The 24,748-nt window shown below is 40.0% G+C and overlaps 1 protein-coding gene across 2 annotated transcripts in view; it reads left to right on the top strand.

The window, feature by feature from the left end:
- The first annotated feature begins 2,471 nt into the window (after positions 1-2,471).
- GNPTAB (N-acetylglucosamine-1-phosphate transferase subunits alpha and beta) overlaps positions 2,472-24,748 on the top strand; it is an 89,887-nt gene continuing 67,610 nt past the window's right edge. For both annotated transcript variants that reach the window (XM_037846669.1, XM_037846670.1), the window contains exon 1: positions 2,472-2,846. In XM_037846669.1, coding sequence (XP_037702597.1) covers positions 2,730-2,846 — 117 coding nt within the window. In that variant the 5' untranslated portion in view covers positions 2,472-2,729. The remainder of the gene's footprint in view (positions 2,847-24,748) is intronic.

Below are 24,748 nucleotides of genomic sequence, written 5' to 3' on the forward strand. Positions count from 1 at the left end.
TGTGGGGAAATGATTTTTGCGGGGTTCAGTTGGTGAACTCAGTTTGGGTTTGTTGTTGGAGCTGTCCACCCTGAATATGTTGCGTGTGTCTGGGTGGTCAGGGAGGCAGGGCCGCTTTAATATTCAAACCTCCCAGGTGTTCCCGGAGATTCAAGGCCACTGCAAGAGTCTAAGCCTTCATTTCAGTTCTGCCCCAGACCCTCTCTGTCGCTGACCCACAAACCACGGGCATTGACGTAGCATCCCTAGGTTTTCCGAGCAGGCCCCCCTTCTCAGCTGTGATTTTCCAGGACCACTGCTGAGGGAAGGCTGTGCTATGTCACTCATGAGTGTCGTCCCTCAAGGGAAGCCCCGGGCTGCTGGGCCGTGCAGGGGTGCTCTCTGCCTGATGCAAAGATTAGCCTATAATTCTTGACTGGTGTAAGTTCTGAATGAGAGGCAGGTAGTAGAGCTGGGCCCCACCCCTTTCCTCTTAGAGAAGATAGACGCCTTAGAGGGAGGTCATTAGCATTTCAGTGGTCTCTCTCTGCCTGTGCCACACCCCTGTCTGGGTCACAGAACTGGGAACTGAAAATGGCTGAGGTTTTCTCCACTGAGACAAAAAAGGAACAGAGCTAGTCCGAGGTGACCCTCCAGCTCTCCAAGGTCAGCCATCACCCAAAGCCTCTGTCTACTTGTTGGGGATTCGTACCTCGTAGTGAGCAGTTCACACTCGCTAATTAAAACCCCTAGCTGGAGCTCAGCTGAGCTATATTCCCTTGCTGGGAGAAAGCTTCTCTCTGGCACCACCAGGCTTTGTAGCTCGGCCTGTGGGGGAGGGGTCTCCTGATTTGGATCCGCAGTTCTTACTTACAGATTTTATGCTGTGATCTTGGGCATTCCTCCCAATTCAGGTTAGTGTATGATGAGTGGATGGTCACGTTTGTCCCCTGCAGTTATTCTGGATTATTTACTAGTTGTTTCTGGTTTTTTTTCAGTTGTTCCAGGGGGTCTACTTAGCTTCCACTCCTCTCTATGCCGCCATCTTCAGCATACTTCTTTTTAGAAGAAAAGATCTGGGCCTGGCCCAGGTAAGTGAGGCACTCACTTTGGATGTGAAATTTAAGGGGAAGCCAAGAATTTCAGGAATCAAGACAAATAATATTTTAATGCAATATTAAAAAAAATCAAGATTAATGCAAAAATCCATGATGAACAAAATATGAAAATTTTAAGTAAAGACAGAATCCTACACTGCACTTGGATAATTCACCTCACTTGCCTTCCTGTATTCCTAGTCCCGTTTTATAGCCACGGTACCTGGTTGAACTCCCAAGTCTGTCATTTACTAGTTGTGTGATGCTACACAGTTACTTAAACTCTTTGTCTCTCAGTTTCTTTGTCTCTATAGCAGGAATAATAACGGTATCTACCACAAAGGTTGTTGTGAGGATTGAATGAGCCCAGTATATCATAGATAGTCATAAGAGAGTCCTGTTGAGTGACTAATGGTTTTATATCTGTCACCACTATCTTTGAAAAGACCTCATAACTGGACAAGTGTCTTGTACTACTGCCATCAACTTTGTCATGTACATATATCAGCTTCTCCTAAAGGAGTAAAATAACTGAAAAGGGTAGAAACCTTGCCCTGGATTTGAAAGAAGCTAATCCCTTCTGCAAATCTGTTAGTTTCACCCGTTTGGTTTGCATTACGTAGCTGATGACCACCTAGTGGGTGTTTTGAGTACTTCCTGAAACTGGTTCTGAGGATACTTTGAAAAATTCTCTGATTGATGGTGACGTGGGAAACAGTGTGTTGTTTACCAAGGTGATTAGATTTGAGTCATTTGCTTATATTAATTAGAGAATATTCTCCCAAGTAAGAAGCACGAAGGGCAGGACCTCCTGGAAATAACCTGGTGTCAGAGTAGAATTAATTGTGGGTTCTTCCCTGTACGCGCACAATTTCTATCGTAACACACTGGGAACTGTGGCCAGGTCTAGTTCATTTTTGAGTAACTGACACCAAGCACTATGGCAGACACTAAATATATGTGTAATGAATAAACGAATGAATGAATTTCTGTTTCGGCACATTTTTCCCAAAGGTCTCCCCTTTCAAACAATATGCTTAGGAAAGGGACGGAAATGAGCGCTGTAAAAAAGCACGATTTCCCAAGGATTGTAAATGCAGGAAAGGCTTTATGCACAAAAATATCCTTGACACTATAGCACAGTCTGTGGCATAGCCTCGATGCAGAGGACGGCGTGGGACAGCTTTTGCAGCAATCAGGTTAACAGCGTACCCGATCCGCTCGGATTTGCCTGCGCAAACGGAGTACGTAAATACCAGGCCAGCTGGGAGAACCCGTGCGCATGCGCAAATGTAGAGCGTTCCTCATCTCCCTCTTCCCCTCCGCCCGCCAGGTGGCGCTGCGGTCTCCACCGCTGCCGCTGCCGCCGCTGCCGCTTCTCGCCGGGCCAGACCGGGGCGGCGCCCGCCGCTTCGCGGGCCGCGGGTCCGCCTCCGCCGCGCCGAGGGCGTGGGCTCTGGACTCCCGGAAGCGGCGGCCGCGGCGCGGAGCCCAGCGGGTGTCAATCCCCAGAGTGGCAATGAGCGGCGCCAGGAGTTTGTGACCTGAGCGCGACTGCCCGTGCGGGGCCGCTGAATGGCGGCTTGTTGAGGCGGCGGCTCTGGCTCCTCGGGGCGTGGCGTGGCGTGGTGTAGCGTGGCGGCGGCCGGGGTGATGCTGCTCAAGCTCTTACAGAGACAGACGTATACCTGCCTGTCCCACAGGTATGGGCTCTACGTCTGTTTCGTGGGCATCGTGGTCACCATCGTCTCCGCCTTCCAGTTTGGAGAGGTGAGTAGCCGCGGCTAGCCCCCGCCAGCGCGCCTTTCCCGAGACCCGCACGACCCCCACGGCGCCCCAGCCGCGGCCCTCGCCGTGCCCCACAGTGCCGGAGACCCCGCGCTCTTGCTTTTTGCCTCCGCGTCCTTCCTGCAGCACGGGAACACCTGTCCTGTACTCAGAGGCACCAAAAACTCGAAGCTCCTTCCAGGGCTCCGGTTTCACCATCTGGTGTCGAGATCTCGTCCTCCCGACGGTTTGGGGGAATCGGCGCTCCTTCTCCCGATTCCCCTGCCGTCCAGGTGGCTTCTTCAGGGTACCCGAGTCTTTTGAGTCTCTCCCTAACTGCTTTGTCCTCCCTCACGAAGTACCCCCACCTGGGACCTAGAGTTTGAGTCTTTTCCTATACCTCCAAAGCACTCCTGGATTCTTATTTATTCCCTGCCGTTCCTGTAGTCTCTCTATCATGTCGCACTTCTAGTTGACAAAGGCACTTTATCTTCTTACTCCCGTTTCGTCCCGGATGTCAAAACTTTCGTTCAAGGGGCGTGTTTGTTGCATGGGAATTTGCAATGGCAGATTTAAAAATGTACCAGCCCCAGATGTAAAGTGTGAAGAGGATTTTTGCACTTTTGTTGTATTTTGGACGTTCTGTATACCATTTAGCCCGGAGAGACTCTACTGGGTAGGTATGCACATACTAGTGAAAGATCTCTTGAGGGCTCCAAGCCCTTTTCTGCATCCGGAGATCAGCTGAGTCTAGAGCCCCTTCACGTGACCAAGCACAAGGTAACTGACTTGGATTCCAGCACCCGACCTCCTGGGAGCTCGACTCTAGATCTCACAAGCCCCGCCTTTCTTCATATGCTCTTACTTAATGTGCAGTAAAGTGGTTCGTTTGTACTACTGTAAATTCTTCAGGGTTCAGACAACAGGTTTGGGAAGTGGAAACGCCCAGGGTTTATAAAGATTTTGTGCTCATCTGGATGTATACTGTTAAACGTTTTCTGGAGTGAAACAACCCTTTGATTTAGGTTTAGCAATATTTTGATAGTTATTTCATTTTTGGCAGATTAGGAGGAGATTTGTTATCATAAACGTCTGTATAAAGAATATGACCAGGTCAGAGTTGAAGGAGTACATATATAATTTTAGGGAAGCACCTCTTAAAAATGTGTCCACAGCAATTGGGAGAAAAGCTGTATTTTTAAAATGCTCGAAATCTGTTTCCTTGCTTTATTTTATTTTATTTGGTAGGGGATCAAGGAGATTTTTAAATGAACAGAATGGTTTTTAAAAATGCCATGGAGTACATTTTCTTGACTTCTGTATCCATGCTGGATTGTAACCTCCGTAGGAGAACGTTGCTCTCTTGTTTGACTATTGCAGCCCTGTCCAAGCACAGTCCCCGGTATAGAGTAAGCATTAAGTTGTTGTTGTTTTAATGAATAAATGAATTATATGGCATGATTTCCAAGTATGCACTTTTAGTAGTTCTTGGTTCTAGGACTAGGAAACAATGTTTTATAGATAATGATGGGAAAGGGCCCCAAACATGGAAGTGTGGATTATGTACTTAATTGTATACCACCTGCTGTTCTGTCTCTTTCATGTGTTGCAACTTAATACAGTGACTGTATCTGTGCATAAGTGAGTGCCTTATTGCTGTTGAAAGATTTTTTTGACCCTGATTAATTTTACGTTAGCTGTTTTTTACCTCCCACACCATGTGAGGGTGACTTAAAGGCGTCAGTTGTTAGAGTTTTTCATTCTATATCCTTTTACATTTCATTGCTTGCTTGGTTATTCAATTGCCAAAAAGTATTGGTTGCTGCCTTTTGATAAGCCATTTGTACAGTCATCCAAATTTTGAGGAAGAAAAATGAAATTGAGGGAGGGAAATATATGTATATACATATATATGTATTTTATTCTCTCCTTAAGTTAATGGAAGTACTTTTTGGAGGATGTTTGGGAATTCTGGCCACACAAAAGCAGAGGTGGATCCAAACATGACACTCCTACAGAGCATTCAGGATGGGGACTAAAGGCCATGAAAGTACATTGTCTCAGGGAAGGTAGCAGGCCGAGGGTTTGTCTGTTGTAGACAAGTTGATTTGGGCAAGTAGTGGCCTTTTGGAGCCTCAGTTTCCTTGTCTACAAATGAGAGCAGTAGATTAGACGTGTATGCTCTTAAAATCCTTTTTGGTCCAGAAACTTCTGATGTTAAATATTTGTTCTCTGCTAGTTGGTCTTGTATAGACTTTAAACCTTGTGCTTTCAGGTAAAAATTCTTTATTTCAGAGCCTTCATCATTTAATTTAACCATTTATATAAGTTCACAGTCACTTATGTACAACTTCTGAAACTGCTGCATCACCTTATAATTAAACAGCAATATTTTTATAGTGAAATTGTGATGGTTAGGTTCATGTGTCAATTTGGCCAGGTGATGGTGTCCAGGTGTCTGGTCAGGCAAGCACTGGCCTAACCCTTACTGCAAGGACATTTGTGTCTGGGTAATAAACCAGAAGGCTGTTTTATTAAATCATCAGTCAATTGGCTGTAGCTATGACTGATTACATCAACAAAGGGCATGTCTTCCACAATGAGAAAATCCAGTCAGCTGGATTTAATCCAATCTGTTGAAGACTTTTAAGGGAGAAGGATAGAGGACCTTCACCACTTCTTCAGCTAAGCCAGTGAAGCGTTTCCTGAGGAGTTCATCGAACACCTTCATCAGAGTAGCCAGTTCACTGTCTGCCCTATGAAATTTGGACTCGTGCATACCCACAGTTGCATGCGACACTTTTATAAAATCTTATATTTGAAGATATCTCTTGTTGATTCTGTTTTCCTAGAGAACCCTAATTAATACAACTTGGTATCAGGAATGGTTCTTGAGAAACAGAATCTTAAAATGGGCTTTTACAATTGGTTTTCTATTTTGATTAAATTTAAAGGCACTAATGACTCCATTTCCAATAATCAAGATGGCACTGACAGTCCATGGCGTTAGTTGGCAAAGGAGATATGCAAAATATCACCATTTGATTCTCCTAAACATACTTCTATACGAAGCAAGGCTCTGGGTGACAGTGTTTTTGACACCTCAACAGAGTTTTGCAAGGCTGTATGACAGATGTGTGCCCTGAAAGAAGATCTTATTTCCTGTGGCTGCAGTCTTGAGATTTCTGACAACCAGACCCAGAGTCTCATTGTGTAATAGCAGATTTACAATGTAAACTTAAAATCTCAATCTCTCAGGGTGCCTGCTATTAAAGTAAAGACATTGATTGTAAATGAATGGGATCCTGAAACTTGGAATGGGGACATATGGATTGATAATAATGGCAGTGAGGACATTGGAACCCTGGATTCTGCTGAGTCTTTATTAGATATACCTGTAGTGGTCTGTCCTGAGGAAACGGCCCGCCCACCTCCAGTCTGCCCTGAGTAGATAGCTACCCAGCCTCCAGCCGCTTTGAGGAAACATCTTCCCAACCTCCAGTCTGCCCTGAGGAGCCTGCCATCCAGCCTCCACCTAGAGATTAACCCTTTAGTGCCTGCTAAACCTGTAATCACCTCCCCTGAGGAGTAGCCCTTACTCCTCTATCTGGAGAGATTAATCGTGTTTCATGAGATTAAACTGCAATAGCATGTCCTGAGGTAAATGGCTTGAGGGATACTTCTAATTCTTTTCATGACCCATCCCTACCACCAGTCTTTGTTTCAAGACCTATAACTAAAGTCCTGACAGGCCCCGAAGGGTGAGGTACAAAGTGTGACCCAAGAGGAAGTATGCTCTACTCCAAAAGAACTGTATGGGTTTTCCAATTTATATAGAAATCAGGGGAATATATGTGGGAGTGGATATTAAGGGTGTGGGATAATGGTGGAAGGAATATAAAGTTGGATCAGGCTGAATTTATTGATATGGGCCACTAAGCAGAGATTCTACATTCAATGTTGTAGCTCAGGGGGTTAGAAAGGGCATTAACAGTTTGTTTGGGGGATTGGCTGAAATGTGGATCAAAAGGTGGCCTGCATTACCTGAGGTTGAAATGCCAGAACTGCCCTGGTATAATGTAGAGGAGGGGATTCAAAGGCTTAGAGAGATTGGAATGTTAGAGTAGATTTATCATGGAAGACCTGCTCCCACATCCCTGACATGTCCAGAGGACACACCTTTTACCAGGACTGTGAGGAATAAATTTGTGAGACTAGCGCCGTTATCCCTGAAGAGCTCTGTACTCGCCCTTTTCTGTGGGTCAGATATTACTGTGGGAACTACTGTCACTGAGCTGGAATCCTTAAACACAATGGGGATAATTGGATCCTGAATTGGCAGAAGCCATGTGGCAGCAGTTAATCACCAAAGACAAGGTGGGCGTGGCTACCATAACGGAAAACAGGCCCAGAGCAGCAGTCAGAATAATCTCTCACAGAGACATACGGCATTGGCTAGTAGATCATAGAGTACCTAGAAGTAAAATAGATGGGGAGTCTACTAAATTCTTGTTTGATCTGTATTAGCCGAAGAATTTTAGGTCAGTTGAACAAATGTCTACCCTGAATTACAAAAACAGAGAGTCACGGCCCCTTAATCAGTACCCAGACTTGAGACAGTTTACACGCTCAGATCCCCTTGAATGAGAGGAAGACTGGGTACCCTTGGGGAAGGACCGTGTTACACTGCCAAAAATTTATACTGTTAATCTTCCTCCCAGCATTCTCCAGGGGGATTTACAGCCTTTTACCAGGGCAGTTGTGCATTGGGGAAGAGGAAATGATCAGATATTTCAGGGATTATTAAACACTGGTTCAGAAGTTACATTAATTCCAGGATACCCAAAACATCACTCTGGTCCACCAGTCAGAGTTGGGGCTTATGGAGGGCAGGTGATTGAATGAGTTTTAGCTAAGGTCCATCTCACAGTTGGTCCAGTGGGTGTCTGGACCCATTCTGTGGTTATTTCCCCAGTTCCTGAAAGCATAATTAGAGTAGACATACTCAGCAACTGGCATGGAAGTGTTTGAATATTAACAATCATTATGCTAAATAAAGACCATGAATAGCCTCAGGTCAGTTCAGGTCAACTTTTGACATCAACACCTTCTTTTTGTTCCTTGAACACATTGTGCTTGTTTCTGCCACAGGGCCTTTTCTCTGTTTGTACCATTAGCCTGGAGAGCACTGCTCCCAAACCAACAGGTGGCTAGCTCCTCCTTGTCATTTAGGTCTCGGCCCAGTGACACCTTCTCAGATGGGCCTTCCTCACCATCTGGCCCTAAGCAGCCTCTCCCTCAGATCGTTCCTCAGCACATTCTCCTGTTTTGTATTGTTATTATTAATTATTATTATTTTTATTATTTTAATAGTACTTAGTGTCAGTCTGAAATTGCATGTGTAGACATGTTTTCTTAATGTCTTATATCTCTCCATGAAAGTGTAAGCTCTGTGGGAGCAGGGGCGTCTCTATCTTACTACCCGCTGTATCCCCAGCCCCTAGAATGGAGCCTGGCACACAGAAGTAATTGAGTGCAGGAGCACCTTTTCCTAGTGTCTAAAACATGCAGGCATTCTGATGCCACTTAGATGATATGCAGTGAGCAGATTCTAAATTTGACCTTAAAAGAAAGTATATGGGTTTCGTTGCTATTTCAGTGTTGTAATTTTTTCAACAGTAACATAAAATAGAGAGTGGTTTCATTCTTTGCCTTTGCTCTGTAATGAAAACCTGGTTACAATAGTAGATAAAGCAGTAACTCATCATTAAATCTGTCCAGCCATTGCTCATCTCACTTGATAAAAGGTGTGGACCACAAGGCCCTGTGCCATTGAGTGCTAGATTCCTCTTTTGTCTCTGCTTCTCGCATTCTGCTCCAGCTACAGAAGCTGCCTTCTTTGCTTTGTCTGTGTGGCTTATTCTTTTACTATCTTCATTTCTTTGTACAAATACTACCTTATTAGTGAGGTCTTCTTTCCCTTTTAAAATTGCAACCCCACTGGCACTTTCTTCCCTTCTTTATTTTTTCCATAGCACTTTGCGGTATCTGAGATACTCTGTATTTTGCTTATTTATTTACTGTCTTTCTTTCTGTATTAGAATATAAGCTCCATGAGGGTCAGGATGTTTATCTGTATCCCCAAAATCTAGAACAGTGCTTGGTACACAGCAGGTGCTCAGTAGATGTTTGTTGAATAAACAGATTCCTTGGAAGTGCTGCAGCAGGTAGACAGTACCTTATTCCTGGAGGTATTTTAGTACAGGCCAGATAGCCACCTGTGAAGGTCATTCAGCAAGGAAATTCCCCTTCCAAGTGGAATCTGAAAAAGGTTTTTCCTTTCAACTCTGATTCTTTCAACTCTGATTCTATGACCATTTGTTCATAATTTTGGTGGGTGGGGAGTGAAGGGAGGCTGGTCTCTTGGGGATCTCATTCACAGTAGTCTCATCTGATAATCAGATTTGTCTTCCTTTTTTGCATGACATTTTTTTTTTTTTTTTTTTTTTTTTTTGCACTGTCCTAACCACTACTTCAAGGACATTTCATGGCTGGTTTATTTATTTATTTATTTTTATCTTCATTTTATTGAGATATATTCACATACCACGCAGTCATACAAAACGAATCGTACTTTCGATTGTTCACAGTACCATTACATAGTTGTACATTCATCACCTAAATCAATCCCTGACACCTTCATTAGCACACACACAAAAATAACAAGAATAAAAATTAGAGTGAAAAAGAGCAATTGAAGTAAAAAAGAACACTGGGTACCTTTATCTGTTTGTTTCCTTCCCCTATTTTTCTACTCATCTATCCATAAACTAGACAAAGTGGAGTGTGGTCCTTATGGCTTTCCTAATCCCATTGTCACCCCTCATAAGCTACATCTTTATACAACTGTCTTTGAGATTCATGGGTTCTGGGTTGTAGTTTGATAGTTTCAGGTATCCACCACCAGCTACCCCAATTCTTTAGAACCTAAAAAGGGTTGTCTAAAGTGTGTGTAAGAGTGCCCACCAGAGTGACCTCTTGGCTCCTTTTGGAATCTCTCTGCTACTGAAGCTTATTTCATTTCCTTTCACATCCCCCTTTTGGTCAAGAAGATGTTCTCCGTCCCACGATGCCAGGTCTACATTCCTACCCGTGAGTCATATTCCACGTTGCCAGGGAGATTCACTCCCCTGGGTGTCTGATCCCACGTAGGGGGGAGGGCAGTGATTTCACCTTTCAAGTTGGCTTAGCCAGAGAGAGAGGGCCACATCTGAGCAACAAAGAGGCATTCGGGAGGAGGCTCTTAGGCACAACCATAGGGAGGCCTAGCCTCTCCTTTGCAGCAACCATCTTCCCAAGGGTAAAACCTATGGTAGAGGGCTCAACCCATCAAACCACCAGTCCCCTATGTCTGTGGTCATGTTAGCAACCATTGAGGTGGGGTAGGCCAATACCCCTGCGTTCTCCACAGGCTCCTCAAGGGGGCACTACATCTTTCTTTCCTTGTTTTTCTTTTTTTTTTTTTTTAACTTTCCCTTCTTTTTTAAATCAACTGTATGAAAAAAAAGTTAAAAAGAAAACAAACATACAATAAAAGAACATTTCAAAGAGACCATAACAAGGGAGTAAGAAAAAGATAACTAACCTAAGATAACTGCTTAACTTCCAACATGTTCCTACTTTACCCCAAGAAAGTTACCTAATATAGCAACATTTCTGTGAACTTGCTCCTACTATATCCATCAGAAATTAACAGACCATAGTCATTCCTGGGCATCCCCAGAACGTTAAATAGCTTATCTGTTCTTCTTGGATTATTGTTCCCCCTTCCTTAATTGCTCTCTATTTCTAGTTCCCCTCATTCTACATTATAAACCATTTGTTTTACATTTTTCAAAGTTCACATTGGTGGTAGCATATAATATTTCTCTTTTTGTGCCTGGCTTATTTCGCTGAGCATTATGTCTTCAAGGTTCATCTATGTTATATGTTTCACGAGATCGTTCCTTCTTACTGCCGCGTAGTATTCCATCGTGTGTATATACCACATTTTATTTATCCACTCATCTGTTGAAGGACATTTGGGTTGTTTCCATCTCTTGGCAATTGTGAATAATGCTGCTATGAACATTGGCGTGCAGATATCTGTTCGTGTCACTGCTTTCCGATCTTCCGGTTATATACCGAGAAGTGCAATCGCTGGATCGAATGGTAACTCTATATCTAGTTTTCTAAGGAACTGCCAGACTGACTTCCAGATTGGCTGAACCATTATACAGTCCCACCAACAATGAATAAGAGTTCCAATTTCTCCACATCCCCTCCAGCATTTGTAGTTTCCTGTTTGTTTAATGGCAGCCATTCTAACCGGTGTGAGATGATATCTCATTGTGGTCTTAATTTGCATCTGTCTAATAGCTAGTGAAGCTGAACCTTTTTTCATGTGTTTCTTGGCCATTTGTATTTCCTCTTCAGAGAAATGTCTTTTCATATCTTTTGCCCATTTTATAATTGGGCTGTCTGTACTATTGTCATTGAGTTGTAGGATTTCTTTATATATGCAAGATATCAGTCCTTTGTCAGATACATGGTTTCCAAAAATTTTTTCCCATTGAGTTGGCTGCCTCTTTACCTTTTTGAGAAATTCCTTTGAGGTGCAGAAACTTCTAAGCTTGAGGAGTTCCCATTTATCTATTTTTTCTTTTGTTGCTTGTGCTTTGGGTGTAAAGTCTAGTAAGTGGCCGCCTAATACAAGGTCTTGAAGATGTTTTCCTACATTATCTTCTAGGAGTTTTATGGTACTTTCTTTTATATTGAGATCTTTGGTCCATTTTGAGTTAATTTTTGTGTAGGGTGTGAGACAGGGATCCTCTTTCATTCTTTTGGATATGGATATCCAACTCTCCCAGCCCCATTTGTTGAAAAGACCATTATGACTCAGTTCAGTGACTTTGGGGGCCTTATCAAAGATCAGTCGGCCATAGATCTGAGGGTCTATCTCTGAATTTTCAGTTCGATTCCATTGATCTATATGTCTATCTTTGTGCCAGTACCATGCTGTTTTGGCAAGTGTGGCTTTATAATAAGCTTCAAAGTCAGGGAGTGTAAGTCCTCCCACTTCGTTTTTCTTTTTTAGAGTGTCTTAGCAATTCGAGGCATCTTCCTTTTCCAAATAAATTTGATAACTAGCTTTTCCAAGTCTGCAAAGTAGGTTGTTGGAATTTTGATTGGGATTGCATTGAATCTGTAGATGAGTTTGGGTAGAATTGACATCTTAATGACATTTAGCCTTCCTATCCATGAACATGGAATATTTTTCCATCTTTTAAGGTCCCCTTCTATTTCTTTTAGTAGAGTTATGTAGTTTTCTTTGTATAGGTCTTTTACATCTTTGGTTAAGTTTATTCCTAGGTACTTGATTTTTTTAGTTGCTATTGAAAATGGTATCTTTTTCTTGAGTGTCTCTTCAGTTTCTTCATTTCTAGCATATAGAAACATTACTGACTTATGTGCATTAATCTTGTATCCCGCTACTTTGCTAAATTTGTTTATTAGCTCTAGTAGCTGTATCGTCGATTTCTCAGGGTTTTCTAGATATAAGATCATATCATCTGCAAACAATGACAGTTTTACTTCTTCTTTTCCAATTTGGATGTCTTTTATTTCTTTGTCTTGCCGGATTGCCCTGGCTAGCACTTTTAGCACAATGTTGAATAACAGTGGTGACAGCGGGCATCCTTGTCTTGTTCCTGATCTTAGAGGGAAGGCTTTCAGTCTCTCACCATTGAGTACTATGCTGGCTGTGGGTTTTTCATATATGCTCTTTATCATGTTGAGGAAGTTTCCTTCAATTCCTACCTTTGAAGTATTTTTATCAAAAAGGGATGTTGGATTTTGTCAAATGCTTTTTCAGCATCTATTGAGATGATCATTTGATTTTTCCCTTTTGACTTGTTAATGTGTTGTAATACATTGATTGATTTTCTTATGTTGAACCATCCTTGCATGCCTGGAATGAACCCCACTTGGTCATGGTGTATGATTTTTTTAATGTGTCTTTGGATTCGATTTGCAAGTATTTTGTTGAGGATTTTTGCATCTATATTCATTAGGGAGATTGGTCGGTAGTTTTCCTTTTTTGTAGCATCTTTGCCTGGTTTTGGTATTAGATTGATGTTAGCTTCATAAAATGAGTTAGGTAGTGTTCCATTTTCTTCAATGTTTTGAAAGAGTTTGAGTAAGATTGGTGTCAGTTCTTTCTGGAAAGTTTGGTAGAATTCCCCTGTGAAGCCATCTGGCCCTGGGCATTTATTTGTGCGAAGATTTTCGATGACTGATTGGATCTCTTTGCTTGTGATTGGTTGGTTGAGGTCTTCTATTTCTTCTCTGGTCAGTCTAGGTTGTTCATATGTTTCCAGGAAATTGTCCATTTCTTCTACATTATCCAGTTTGTTGCCATACAGTTGTTCATAATATCCTCTTATAATTTTTTTAATTTCTTCAGGATCTGCAGTTATGTCACCTTTTCCATTCATTATTTTGTTTATATGGGTCTTCTCTCTTTTTGATTTTGTCAGTCTAGCTAGAGGCTTGTCAATCTTGTTGATCTTCTCAAAGAACCAACTTTTGATGATATTTATCCTCTCTATTGTTTTTTTGTTCTCTATGTCATTTATTTCTGCTTTAATCCTTGTTATTTCTTTTCTTGTACTTGGTTTAGGATTGGTTTGCTGTTCATTTTCTAGCTTCTTCAGTTGATCCATTAGTTCTTTGATTTTGGCTCTTTCTTCCTTTTTAATATAGGCGTTTAGTGCTATAAATTTCCCCCTTAGCACTGCTTTTGCTGCATCCCATAGGTTTTGGTATGTTGTGTTCTCATTTTCATTTGTCTCTATATATTTAGCAATTTCTCTTGCTATTTCTTCTTTAACCCACTGATTGTTTAGGAGTGTGTTGTTTAACCTCCAGGTATTTGTGAATTTTCCAAGTCTCTGATGGTTATTGACTTCTAATTGTATTCCATTGTGGTCAGAGAATGTGCTTTGAATAATTTCAATCTTTTTAAATTTATTGAGGCTTGTTTTATGTCCCATCATATGATCTATTCTGGAGAAAGTTCCGTGAGCACTAGAAAAGTATGTGTATCCTGGTTATTTGGGATGTAATGTCGTGTATGTCTGTTAAATGTAATTCATTTATCAGATTGTTTAGGTTTTCAGTTTCCTTATTGGTCTTCTGTCTGGTTGATCTATCTATAGGAGAGAGTGATGTGTTGAAGTCTCCCACAATTATTGTGGAAACATCAATTGCTTCCTTAATTTTGCCAGTGTTTCTCTCATGTATTTTGTGGCACCTTGATTGGGTGCATAGACATTTACCATTGTTATTTCTTCTTGTTGAATTGCCCCTTTTATTAGTATGTAGTGGCCTTCTTTGTCTCTCAAAACATCCGTGCATTTGAAGTCTATTTTATCTGAGATTAATATTGCTACACCTGCTTTCTTTTGGCTGTAGCTTGCATGAAATGTTTTTTTCCATCCTTTCACTTTCAGTTTCTTTGTGTCCCTGTGTCTAAGATGAGTCTCTTGTATGCAACATATTGATGGTTCATTTTTTTTGATCCATTCTGCGAATCTATATCTTTTAATTGGGGAGTTTAATCCATTTACATTCAACGTTATAACCGTGAAGGCATTTCTTGAATCAGCCATCTTATCCTTTGGTTTGTGTTTGTCATATATATTTTTCCCCTCTCTCTATTAATATCCTTTATTGTACCCATACCGAATCTCTTTAGTACTGAACCTTTCTCCAAGTCTCTCTGTCCTTTGTTTGTTTCTCTGTCTGTAGGGCTCCCTTTAGTATCTCCAGTAGGGCAGGTCTCTTGTTAGCAAATTCTCTCAGCATTTGTTTGTCTGTGAAAAATTTAATCTCTCTCTCAAATTTGAAGGAGAGCTTTGCTGGATAAAGTATTCTTGGTTGGAAATTTTTCTCACTCAGAATTTTAAATATATCGTGTCACTGCCTTCTCGCCTCCATGGTGGCTGCTGAGTAGTCACTACTTAGTCTTATGCTGTTTCCTTTGTATATGGTGAATTGTTTTTCTCTTGCTGCTTTCAGAACTTGCTCCTTCTCTTCCGTGTTTGACAGTGTGATCAGAATATGTCTCGGAGTGGGTTTATTTGGATTTATTCTATTTGGAGTTCGCTGAGCATTTATGATTTGTGTATTTATGTTGTTTAGAAGATTTGGAAAGTTTTCCCCAACAATTTCTTCGAATACTCTTCCTAGACCTTTACCCTTTTCTTCCCCTTCTGGAACACCAATGAGTCTTATATTAGGACGTTTTATATTATCTATCATATCCCTGAGGTCCTTTTCGATTTTTTCAATTTTTTCCCCATTCTTTCTTTTATGCTTTCATTTTCCATTCTGTCATCTTCCAGGTCACTGATTCGTTGTTCAGCTTCCTCTAGTCTTGTACTATGAGTGTCCAGAATCTTTTTAATTTGGTCAACAGTTTCTTTAATTTACATGTGATCATCCATTTTTTTATTTAGTCTTGCAATGTCTTCTTTATGTTCTTCTAGGGTCTTCCTGATTTCCTTTGTATCCCGTACTATGGTCTCATTGTTCATCTTTAGTTCTTTGAGTAGCTGCTCTAGGTGCTGTGTCTCTTCTGGTCTTTTGATTTGGGTGCTTGGGCTTGGGTTATCCATATCGTCTGTTTTTTTCATATGCTTTATAATTTTCTGTTGTTTTTGGCCTTGTGGCATTTGCTGAACTTGATAGGGTTCTTTTAGGATTTGTAGACCAATTGAAGTCCTTATCTCTAATTTATCAGATCTACAGCTTCGTGGAGTACACTTTCTCTACCTAACCAGCAGGTGGCGTCCACGAGCCACCTGTTCTCCACAAGCCAGTTCTCCCCTGCTTAGCCTTTTTGGTGAGTGGGGGAGTGAGTCTTGTGGGGTCCAATTGGTGTACCAACCTTGTGTGTGTAGTTGGTGTTGCCTGCCCTGTATATGGGGTGTGTTTCTGGGCAGTCAGGGAGGGGGGGTGGCTCTAACAATCAAATCTCCCTGGTGATCCTAGAGTTTTAAAGCTGCTGCAGTAGTCTAATCCTTCAGTTCAGTCCTGCCACAGTTTGTTTCTGCCACTGACTCACAAGTCCTTGGTATTGGCGTATGGCTCCTGAGACTTGCAAGTGGGCCCCTCTTCCAGGCTGTGCACCCCGGGTCCTCTGTTGAGGGATGACTGTGCTATGTCACAGGTGAGTGCCGACCCCCCAGGGCGGTTCTGGGCTGCTGGGCTGTGTAGGGAGGCTCCCAGTCTGCTGAAATGATGGCTGAATGGGGCTTTGTTAATTCACACTGCTCCACCTTCCCAACTCTGGGACAATCAGCTGAGGTTGCAGGGAAGGCTAATGTCCACGCCCAGTTTTGTGGTGTGTGCCTGTTATTTGAAGCACTTCCATCACACTGGGTTGTCTGGGGCAGCTCTGGGCTATGGGGCTGGTGATGGGCAGGAGTGTTTCCTGTCCACCTGGATGATGGCTGTGAGCGGACACTCCCCTTTTTTTGGGAAGTTGTGGTGTTTAGTGAATTTTCTCAGCCACTGGATTATTGCCTTTTGTCTCAGAGCTCTCTTAGTTCTGCTCTTGTCTTGACCTGCCCAAATTGCAAGTCTTTGAAGCTTTCTGTATTTGGCTTCTTAGAGTAATTGTTTTAGAAAAAGAAAAAAGTATTAAAAAAAAAAAAAAGGGCCCTCCTCACAGATCTAATGGGTTATTGAAATGCTAAGAGAGAAAGCAATTAGGGCCATTAAGGAAAGGTTCACAGGGCAGAGAGATCAGCTTTTCTTCGGGATTTGCATATGAGCCTCAGGGCCTGAGCTCTGCCCTTCCCCTTTCTATGTTCACCAGAACTCCAAAAATCCTCCACTTTTATTTTGGAGTTTTTCGTGCTGTTTTTTTCTATGTCTGTCTCGTCTCTGCTGGGTTGGCTGCTCTCAGATTCTCTGGTGTCTGGTCTCAGTCTATCTATGGTTGGAGTTTGGATCAGTAGAATGAGTTTCCGATAAGAGCTGCCACTGCAGTTCTCCCTTCTCCTTCCCGGAGCTGACGGCCCCTCCTCCCACGGGACTGAGCCTGGCAGGGAGGGGCGCGGGTCCCCTGGCCGCAAAAACTTACAGATTTCGCTGATCTCAGCAGTTCCACATTTTCATGAGTGTTGTATGAAGTATGCCCAAAGTCAGATTGCTCTGTGGTATCCAGTCCACGCAGTTCCTGGCTTTCTGCCTACTTTCCTGGAGGAGTAACTAAAACATACAGCTCACCAGTCCGCCATCTTGCCCCGCCTCCCGCATGACATTTTCTGTTTTTCTACCTTTCCTCTGTGTGTTACCTACTTGAAATACTGAGAATCTCTCCAATACTATGTGAAATGAAAAGGATGAGTGTCTGAAACACCAGTGTGAGCTGTGCTTGACAATGATTTTATGTGGTGCCACATATTTTTTTTTTTCCTTTAACTGTGTTTGGCTTTTATAAATATGAAGATAGACTTACTATGTGACTTTCTTTTTAATAAAACCTTTTTTGGTGTTTATCTGAAGTTTATTTAGAAATAACTTGCAGAACAAGAATAACTGGAAAATATCCCATTCCTATTTCAATTAAGAAAAGAATTACATAATACAAGATAAGTACAGATTATGAAAACATCTATGTACTACTTTTTAGTAGAACATGCCTATGTATACATGCCTACTGTTGGCTTTTCTATGTATGTGTGTATGCTTCTTTTAACTGCATTTTGGGGGAAAAACTCAGAAATCAAATCTAATAAAAGCAGACTTGATAATGATATATAGATTATTTATACAAGTTGTGAAGATAGTGACTTTTTGGAGATAATTACCAATTTTCAAGTATATTAGACCTTAGGTTTTGCTAGAGTGGTGGTGAAGGAGGGGATATTCTTAAACAATTTCCCCTTTCCTTCCTTCTTTAATTTAGCAAGTGTTTGTTGAATGCCTATGGAATGCCAGGTACTGGGGTGATAATACAAAGATGAAAAGACAGACGCTACTCTCAAGAGGCTTATAGTTTAGAGATACACATGAAAAATTTCAGGTTAAAAAGATAAAAGCTGCAGTGGAGGTAGAGATACAGGAAACAGTGTAAACATCAGGAGCCCTAGGTTTAAATCAGGGGTCCTTGAGTCCTTGATCTTTTTTGTGTTGTGGTCCCTGTTACAGTCTGGTAAAGTCTATGGATCTCTTCTTGGAACAGTGTTTTTAAATGCATAAAATATATAGAATTACCAAGGAAAACATTTATATTGAAATATAAGTGTCAAAATACTAAAAAACAAATTTGCAATATAGTAACATGCACTTTATTAATACTAGATAACAAGATCAATAACTGTCCTGGTTTTTTATTTTATTTATTTATTTTTAAACAGGAAGTTTATTTAAACAGCAAGACGCTTGACTTGAAGGGAAAACTATATAGGATTCATTTCTTTTAGAGTAATTTATGCCTACTTAAAGACAGATTGCCCTACATGTAACAGCTACCTACAAAAAGTTATGAAATTGTTTTTGGTTTTACAATGATAAATGAAAAACATTAAAATTCTCCAATCGAACAAGGTATGCAAGGATTTTTTATATTGTTCGTTTTTGTTAAACAGTGAGAGCAAAATAACTTACTGGAATATAAAGATAAGAGTTGAATGAGCATGCCACTAATGGAGAAAGGTGGTATTTTCACAGAACCAGTATTTTTTCCCCATCCCATCTCCATTTGATGTCAATCAAAACATACCATTGGCCATTTAGTAAAAAAAAAAAATAAAGGCAATATGCTTGTGCACTTACACCAGTTACTTTATGTACAGTAAAGGAATGGGGAAGGGTAAAATGAAAGAATAGAGAAAACTATACTGTAGTAGTCAGGATGTGGTGGAACCAAATTGTGGTTTTTCTAATTGAGAATGTCTTCTTGGAGGAAAGTGATATTTCCAGATACCTGCAACAGCAGTAATTTGATGTGAAAATGTCTGATTTCTATTGGTAACAAAGTACCTGAAGACAATTTTTTTTTCCCGTCTAAGTCCACAGACTTCCTGAATTCTGTCAGGGACCTTGGGGGGAGGTCCATGGACTCCAGGTTGAGAACACTTGGCTGGGCCATTTCCCAGCAGTGAGTCTTAGATTCCTAATCTTTAAAATAACCTTTGAGTATTGGTCTTTTGAAGTCACTTCCTAGTATCTCAAATTTGGGGGCAAGATTTGCCTCGCTGTGGTGACAGTGGTCACTTTTCTCAGCTTAAAATACCTGAGTTATTGTCATCTTTGAGGATTTTAGGAATAAGATTAAAATTGGAGTGTCCACATAGAGCTCTGTTTTTCAGACTGTCCAACCAAATTGCCCCCTGGTCTAAAAGGTTTCCAGGAGCTTGGAACTGGGTTAGCAGCCCACTGGGGAGCACAGTAACCTGATGAGCCGTGATTCCTCTGGTTGTACAGTTATGACATTGCCTCGCTGCAGTGTTCCCAGTCCCAGAGGGTTTTATTGGTAGACAGCTGGACAGTGTAACATTATTTACAAATAGGTGTGTTGTGCTTACAGGCATATCTTGGAGATACTGCAAGTTCGGTTCCAGACCACCGCAATAAAGTGCGTATTGCAATAGTCAGTCACACGAATTTTTTGGTTTCCCAGTGCATATAAAAGTTATGTTTACACTATTGTGTAGTTGATTACGTTTGCAATAGCATTATGTCAATAAAAACAATGTACATACCTTAATTAAAATATAGCAGCAACACGAAGTGAGCACATGCTATTGAAAACATGGCACCAATAGACTTGCTCTATGCAGATTTGCCGCAAATCATCAATTTTTAAAAATTGCAGTATCTGTGAAGCACAATCAAATGCAGCACAATCAAATGAGGTATGCTTATATTAATTTTAAACTTGCATTAAAGAAGTGAACTGATTAAGGCCAGTGATGCTTTTTACAGAAATATTTTTCTACGAAGATAGTAATTTACACTTCCACCAGCAATGAATCGGGATGCCTACCTTCTACTGTTCTGCTGATAAAACAGCTCTGTGTCTTACAGTCTATCCCAACTCTGTGGAAGATGGTATATTATTTTGGTAATTTGCATTTCTTTAATTATTGGTGAGTTTTATCATTTTTATGTTTTTATTATCCATTTGTATTTCTTCTATCAATTTGCCTTGTGTCTTCAGACCATTTTTTTGTTTAGATATGATTGTTTTTCTCTTTATGTCAGACTTTATATATTAAATTATCCCTTTGCCATTATTTATGGAAGTGCTATTATTCATTTGTTTGCTTTTTAAATTTTTTACTTTTTAATGGATAGGAGTGAGCTTTTAAAATGTTCCTACTCCATAACATTTACATGGATTATTAACATTATAGTTTATTAAACTCTACATTTATGTTTTATAAGTTTTCTGTATGTTATTTATCAAGATTTAAAAATAGGCTATAAAAAAGATAAATTAGGATTTGAAAATCTGTCTTTCTGGTTCATATAACTAAGCCTTTATTGCCATGCAGTAATCACTTTCAACTCTGTGGTTTCCATCCCAGCTCTTTTTCCTAAGGCCCTTAAAACACCTTCTTCTTTTTTTTTTTTTTTAAATGTCTTTATTTTTGGTGCTGGGGGGAGCGGTTATGGGAAGGAAATGTTTCTACACTTTTATATCTTTCTACTTATAGGCATTTACCTTGAGGAAATAAATATTCTGACAGACACACAGTGACCTGTGTTCAAGGATGTTCATGGAGACATTTATAAGGATGAAATAGGAATAACCTAACAAAAGGCAAATTAGTTATGCTCTGTCTATAGCATAGAATATAATACCAGTTAACGTTCTGCATAAAAAATATTTGATAACATGGGAAAATGCTCATAATGTGCTAAGAGAAAAATGTCAGGATTAAAAACTGAAAATATAATGCTTCTTTTGTTTAAAAAAAAGTGTGTGTGCATGTGTTAAGTATGTGTTTGTAAGCACAGTAACACAGAACAAAAATTGGAAGGAAATATACAAAACTGTTAGCAGTGGTCATTTCTGGATAGTGGAATTATAGATAGCTTTTGTTTTCTTTTTATGTTTCTATATATTCCTAATTTTCTAAAATGAGCACTTAATATCTTTATAATCAGTAAAATATTTTAAAAAACAAGTTTACTTGTTAAGACCATTAGCTAAGTCTTTTAAAGAATTTAATAATTTCATGTACTTGTGTACAAATGTCAGCACATTTTTAAAGAACCTTTATGTAGATTTTGTTTGAATTTCATTGCAATCGTGTATGGTACAGAGGGTTAAGGGCTATTATTCTTATTTGGAGAACAAGGAAATCGATGATTTGAAAGGTTGTAATGTATCTATAATCAAAAATAAATAGCTGCGCCAGAAGTAGAACCCAGGTTTCCTGGCTCTAGTGACCATGTTGCTTTCACTGTTGTCTCATAACATTTAAAATGTACCTGGATGAAAGGTTAGGTTTGGTGACGTATCATAGAAGATAATGGTTATGTTGAAGCCTGGCAATTGCACTTGTATGCTAGTCTTGTGCCACTTGTAGTTATGTCCACCCTGGCTTTTAGGTTCACGTTGCATCAAGACCTATTCATAATTGTAGGTGAATTTAAAGTTCTTATAAATAGAGTTCATTATAAAATCAATGCAACCTTAGTTAAATGACATAATATTAGCAATGTAGAATTATGTTCTTTAAAGAAGTGTTTGTAGTCAAAAGGTGGAATTAATATATAAAAATTGCCTTCCATCTTTGGTATAATCCTAGTGCAGAATATGCCCTGATGCAATTTCACTGATCAGGTGCCTGGCATTGCTTAACCAGCTGCTTCTGCACTGTCACCAGAGAATCCAAGCTTGTGGTTTGTAGGTAGGTGTTGTAGGAATAGATAAGGAGACTATTATCTTACCTGTAATTTTATGCTTAATTTTAATCTTACGCTAAATTTTAATCTAGGCCTAAATCCCAGCTCTCCCTTTAACTTGGCTTTAATTTCCTCATCAGTGAAATGGGGATAAAACAGCTGTTTCACATGTTTGTTGGGGGAATTAAAATTAAGTGTGGTTACAATTTATGTTAAGGGCATAATGCTTTATCCAGTATTTAAGTATTAATTTGAAGCTCTTTGGAGCACATGTATTTAAAAAAAGGAATTATAATCTTACAGAGATAACCACTTTTAATATTTTAGTGTATTTCCTTTTGAATCCCTCTTGTGTTGATAGTTAAATGCATATGTTTTTCACAGAATTAGGATCAGGTGGAGAGTTTTGATTGCTGCTCCCTCCTCCCCTCCCCCCATTTAATGTTTTATTGAGTACTTTATCCCTTGACTGGTTTGTATGCTCCACAAAGGAAGAAACTTTGTGTTTTGGCCAATGCTTTGTCCTCAGAGTCTAGGAAGGTGCCACATATTAATTGACTGACTAGATTAAGTTTTAAAATATTATTTGAAAACATGACTTTTAATAGCTTCATTATATTTCCTTCTATGAATGTTCCATAATTTATTTACCCAATTCCCTATTTTAAGCATTTTTAATCATTTTCAGCTTTTATTTTCATAAATAAACATTTTTATAGGTAATATCATACTAACATAGAAGTCTTTGGGTACAAATGTGATTTTCTTGGCTTGTGGTTCTAGAAGAGGAATTTTTTTTTTTTATCTTCATTTTATTGAGATATATTCACATACCACGCAGTCATACAAAACAAATCGTACATTCGATTGTTCACAGTACCATTACATAGTTGTACATTCATCACCTAAATCAATCCCTGACACCTTCATTAGCACACACACAAAAATAACAAGAATAATAATTAAAGTGAAAAAGAGCAATTGAAGTGAAAAAGAACACTGGGTACCTTTGTCTGTTTGTTTCCTTCCCCTGTTTTTCTACTCATCCATCCATAAACTAGACAAAGTGGAGTGTGGTCCTTATGGCTTTCCCAATCCCATTGTCACCCCTCATAAGCTACATTTGTATACAATTGTCTTCGAGATTCATGGGTTCTGGGTTGTAGTTTGATAGTTTCAGTCTAGAAGTGGAATTATTTGGAGCAAAGGGCATGAGCAGATTTTTAGCCCTTGATACATATTGCTGATTGCCCCTCAGGAAGGCTGTACTTCAAGGCAATTAAAACAACGAAAAAGATAATATTCTTTTCACCTAACTTATGACTTTGCGGCATTTCAAACTCATAAAAAGAGGACATTTTAAGAATGTTTAGGTAAAAGTACATGATAAAATTCATTTCCTTTTGTTAGTGGAAGTGCAGTAAGTATCACAGGCAGGTATTGTGTGCAATACTTCATTCCAGTACACTTTTTTTTTTTTATGGCAATTAAATTTCTCCAAAACAAAATAAAAAAGGAACCTTAATTTGAGTAGTTTTAGCTTCTGGTTTGCTAATTATAATAGAATATTTACCAGGTTCAACCACTCTTTTGTTCCTATTTTGGTTTTTACATATTATATTGTAGTTTGTTATTTGTTTCATATTTGTATTCAGTAGGTTGAGAGACCCTGGAGGTACTGAATAGTCCAATTTTATTTTGTAATACCTTGTACTTCCTATAGTACTTTATAGTCAGGGTATTTGGATAAATATCAGCTTACTTGATTTTCTTCATAAAAACCCTATTATTATTATTTTAATTTTTACAGTTGAAGCTGAGAGAGGTTCGTGGCTTGCCTAAAAAGTCACAAAACTGGGGCTTAGGTCCAGGGCTACTGACTCATGGTCTCAAAACACTGGCTGCGGAGTAGGATCCTGGATTTAAGGCTCGTCCTTTAGAATTCTGTGATTCTAAAAATTCTGGACAGTAAAACAAGCAAGCCCGGGTATATCCAGAAAGTCAGTTTGAATATGTTTTGAAGATTTTTGTTTTGTTTTTTTGGCTTAAACAATGGGGATTTGTTGGCTCATGGTTTTGAGACTAAGAGAAGTCCAAAATTGAGGCATCAGCAAGGCATTTCTTTCTCCCCAAAGACCATGGCTTTCTGGGACTGGCCACAGGCAATACTTGGTCCATGGCTTTTCTGTCACATGGCAACGTAAATGGTGATGTCTTCTCCCTCCTCCTCCAGGTTCCACTGACTTCTGGTTTTTTGCTCTTCCCATGGCTTCTTTTTTTTGTGTCCAGTTTCCTTTCCTGAAAAGGAGTTAAGCTATATTGGATTAAGGCCCACCCTCATTTAGTTTGGGCACACCTTAATTATATCTCCGAAAGTCCTGTTTACAAATGGGCACAGCCACAGGACCATGGGTTAGGATCTGTACATGCCTTTTGTGGGGAGTATGATTTATCCTCCATACCCATTATACCAGTGGGCTTGGGGACAGGGGAGCTGGCTCTTGTGCTCATTTTTACTTCTAGACAATTCTACTTCCCCAAAACACCGACTTCTTGGCTCTTAAGACATCAAGAATACTACCCATTTCTGCTCCCTATCGCACCTCCCAAATTCCTTAAAGGTTTTAGCTTCTGGCTCACTTGTTACTCTTTTTCAGGACTATTTCCATCATTTCAGTATGTATGATCTTTGCAACAGCCTTTACTCTAGTTCTGTGACCACCTTTCCGCCAATTAAATGTCATCACCCCACCTCACACCTTCATTCTTGTATTACCTGGATCTGAACATTATCAATAACTGCAATGCCTCCATCGACTCAATTTGAAGGTAATTTTGATGGTTCTTTTTTTTTCCCCCTTCTCTTTTAGCTAAGTGTGTTTTCTAGAAGCTTCTTCCTTTTTTTTTTAAATTCTTTTAGATATAACTTTCAT

This window comes from Choloepus didactylus, chromosome 8 (genome assembly GCF_015220235.1).
Source record: "Choloepus didactylus isolate mChoDid1 chromosome 8, mChoDid1.pri, whole genome shotgun sequence".
NCBI classification, from domain to species: domain Eukaryota; kingdom Metazoa; phylum Chordata; class Mammalia; order Pilosa; family Megalonychidae; genus Choloepus; species Choloepus didactylus.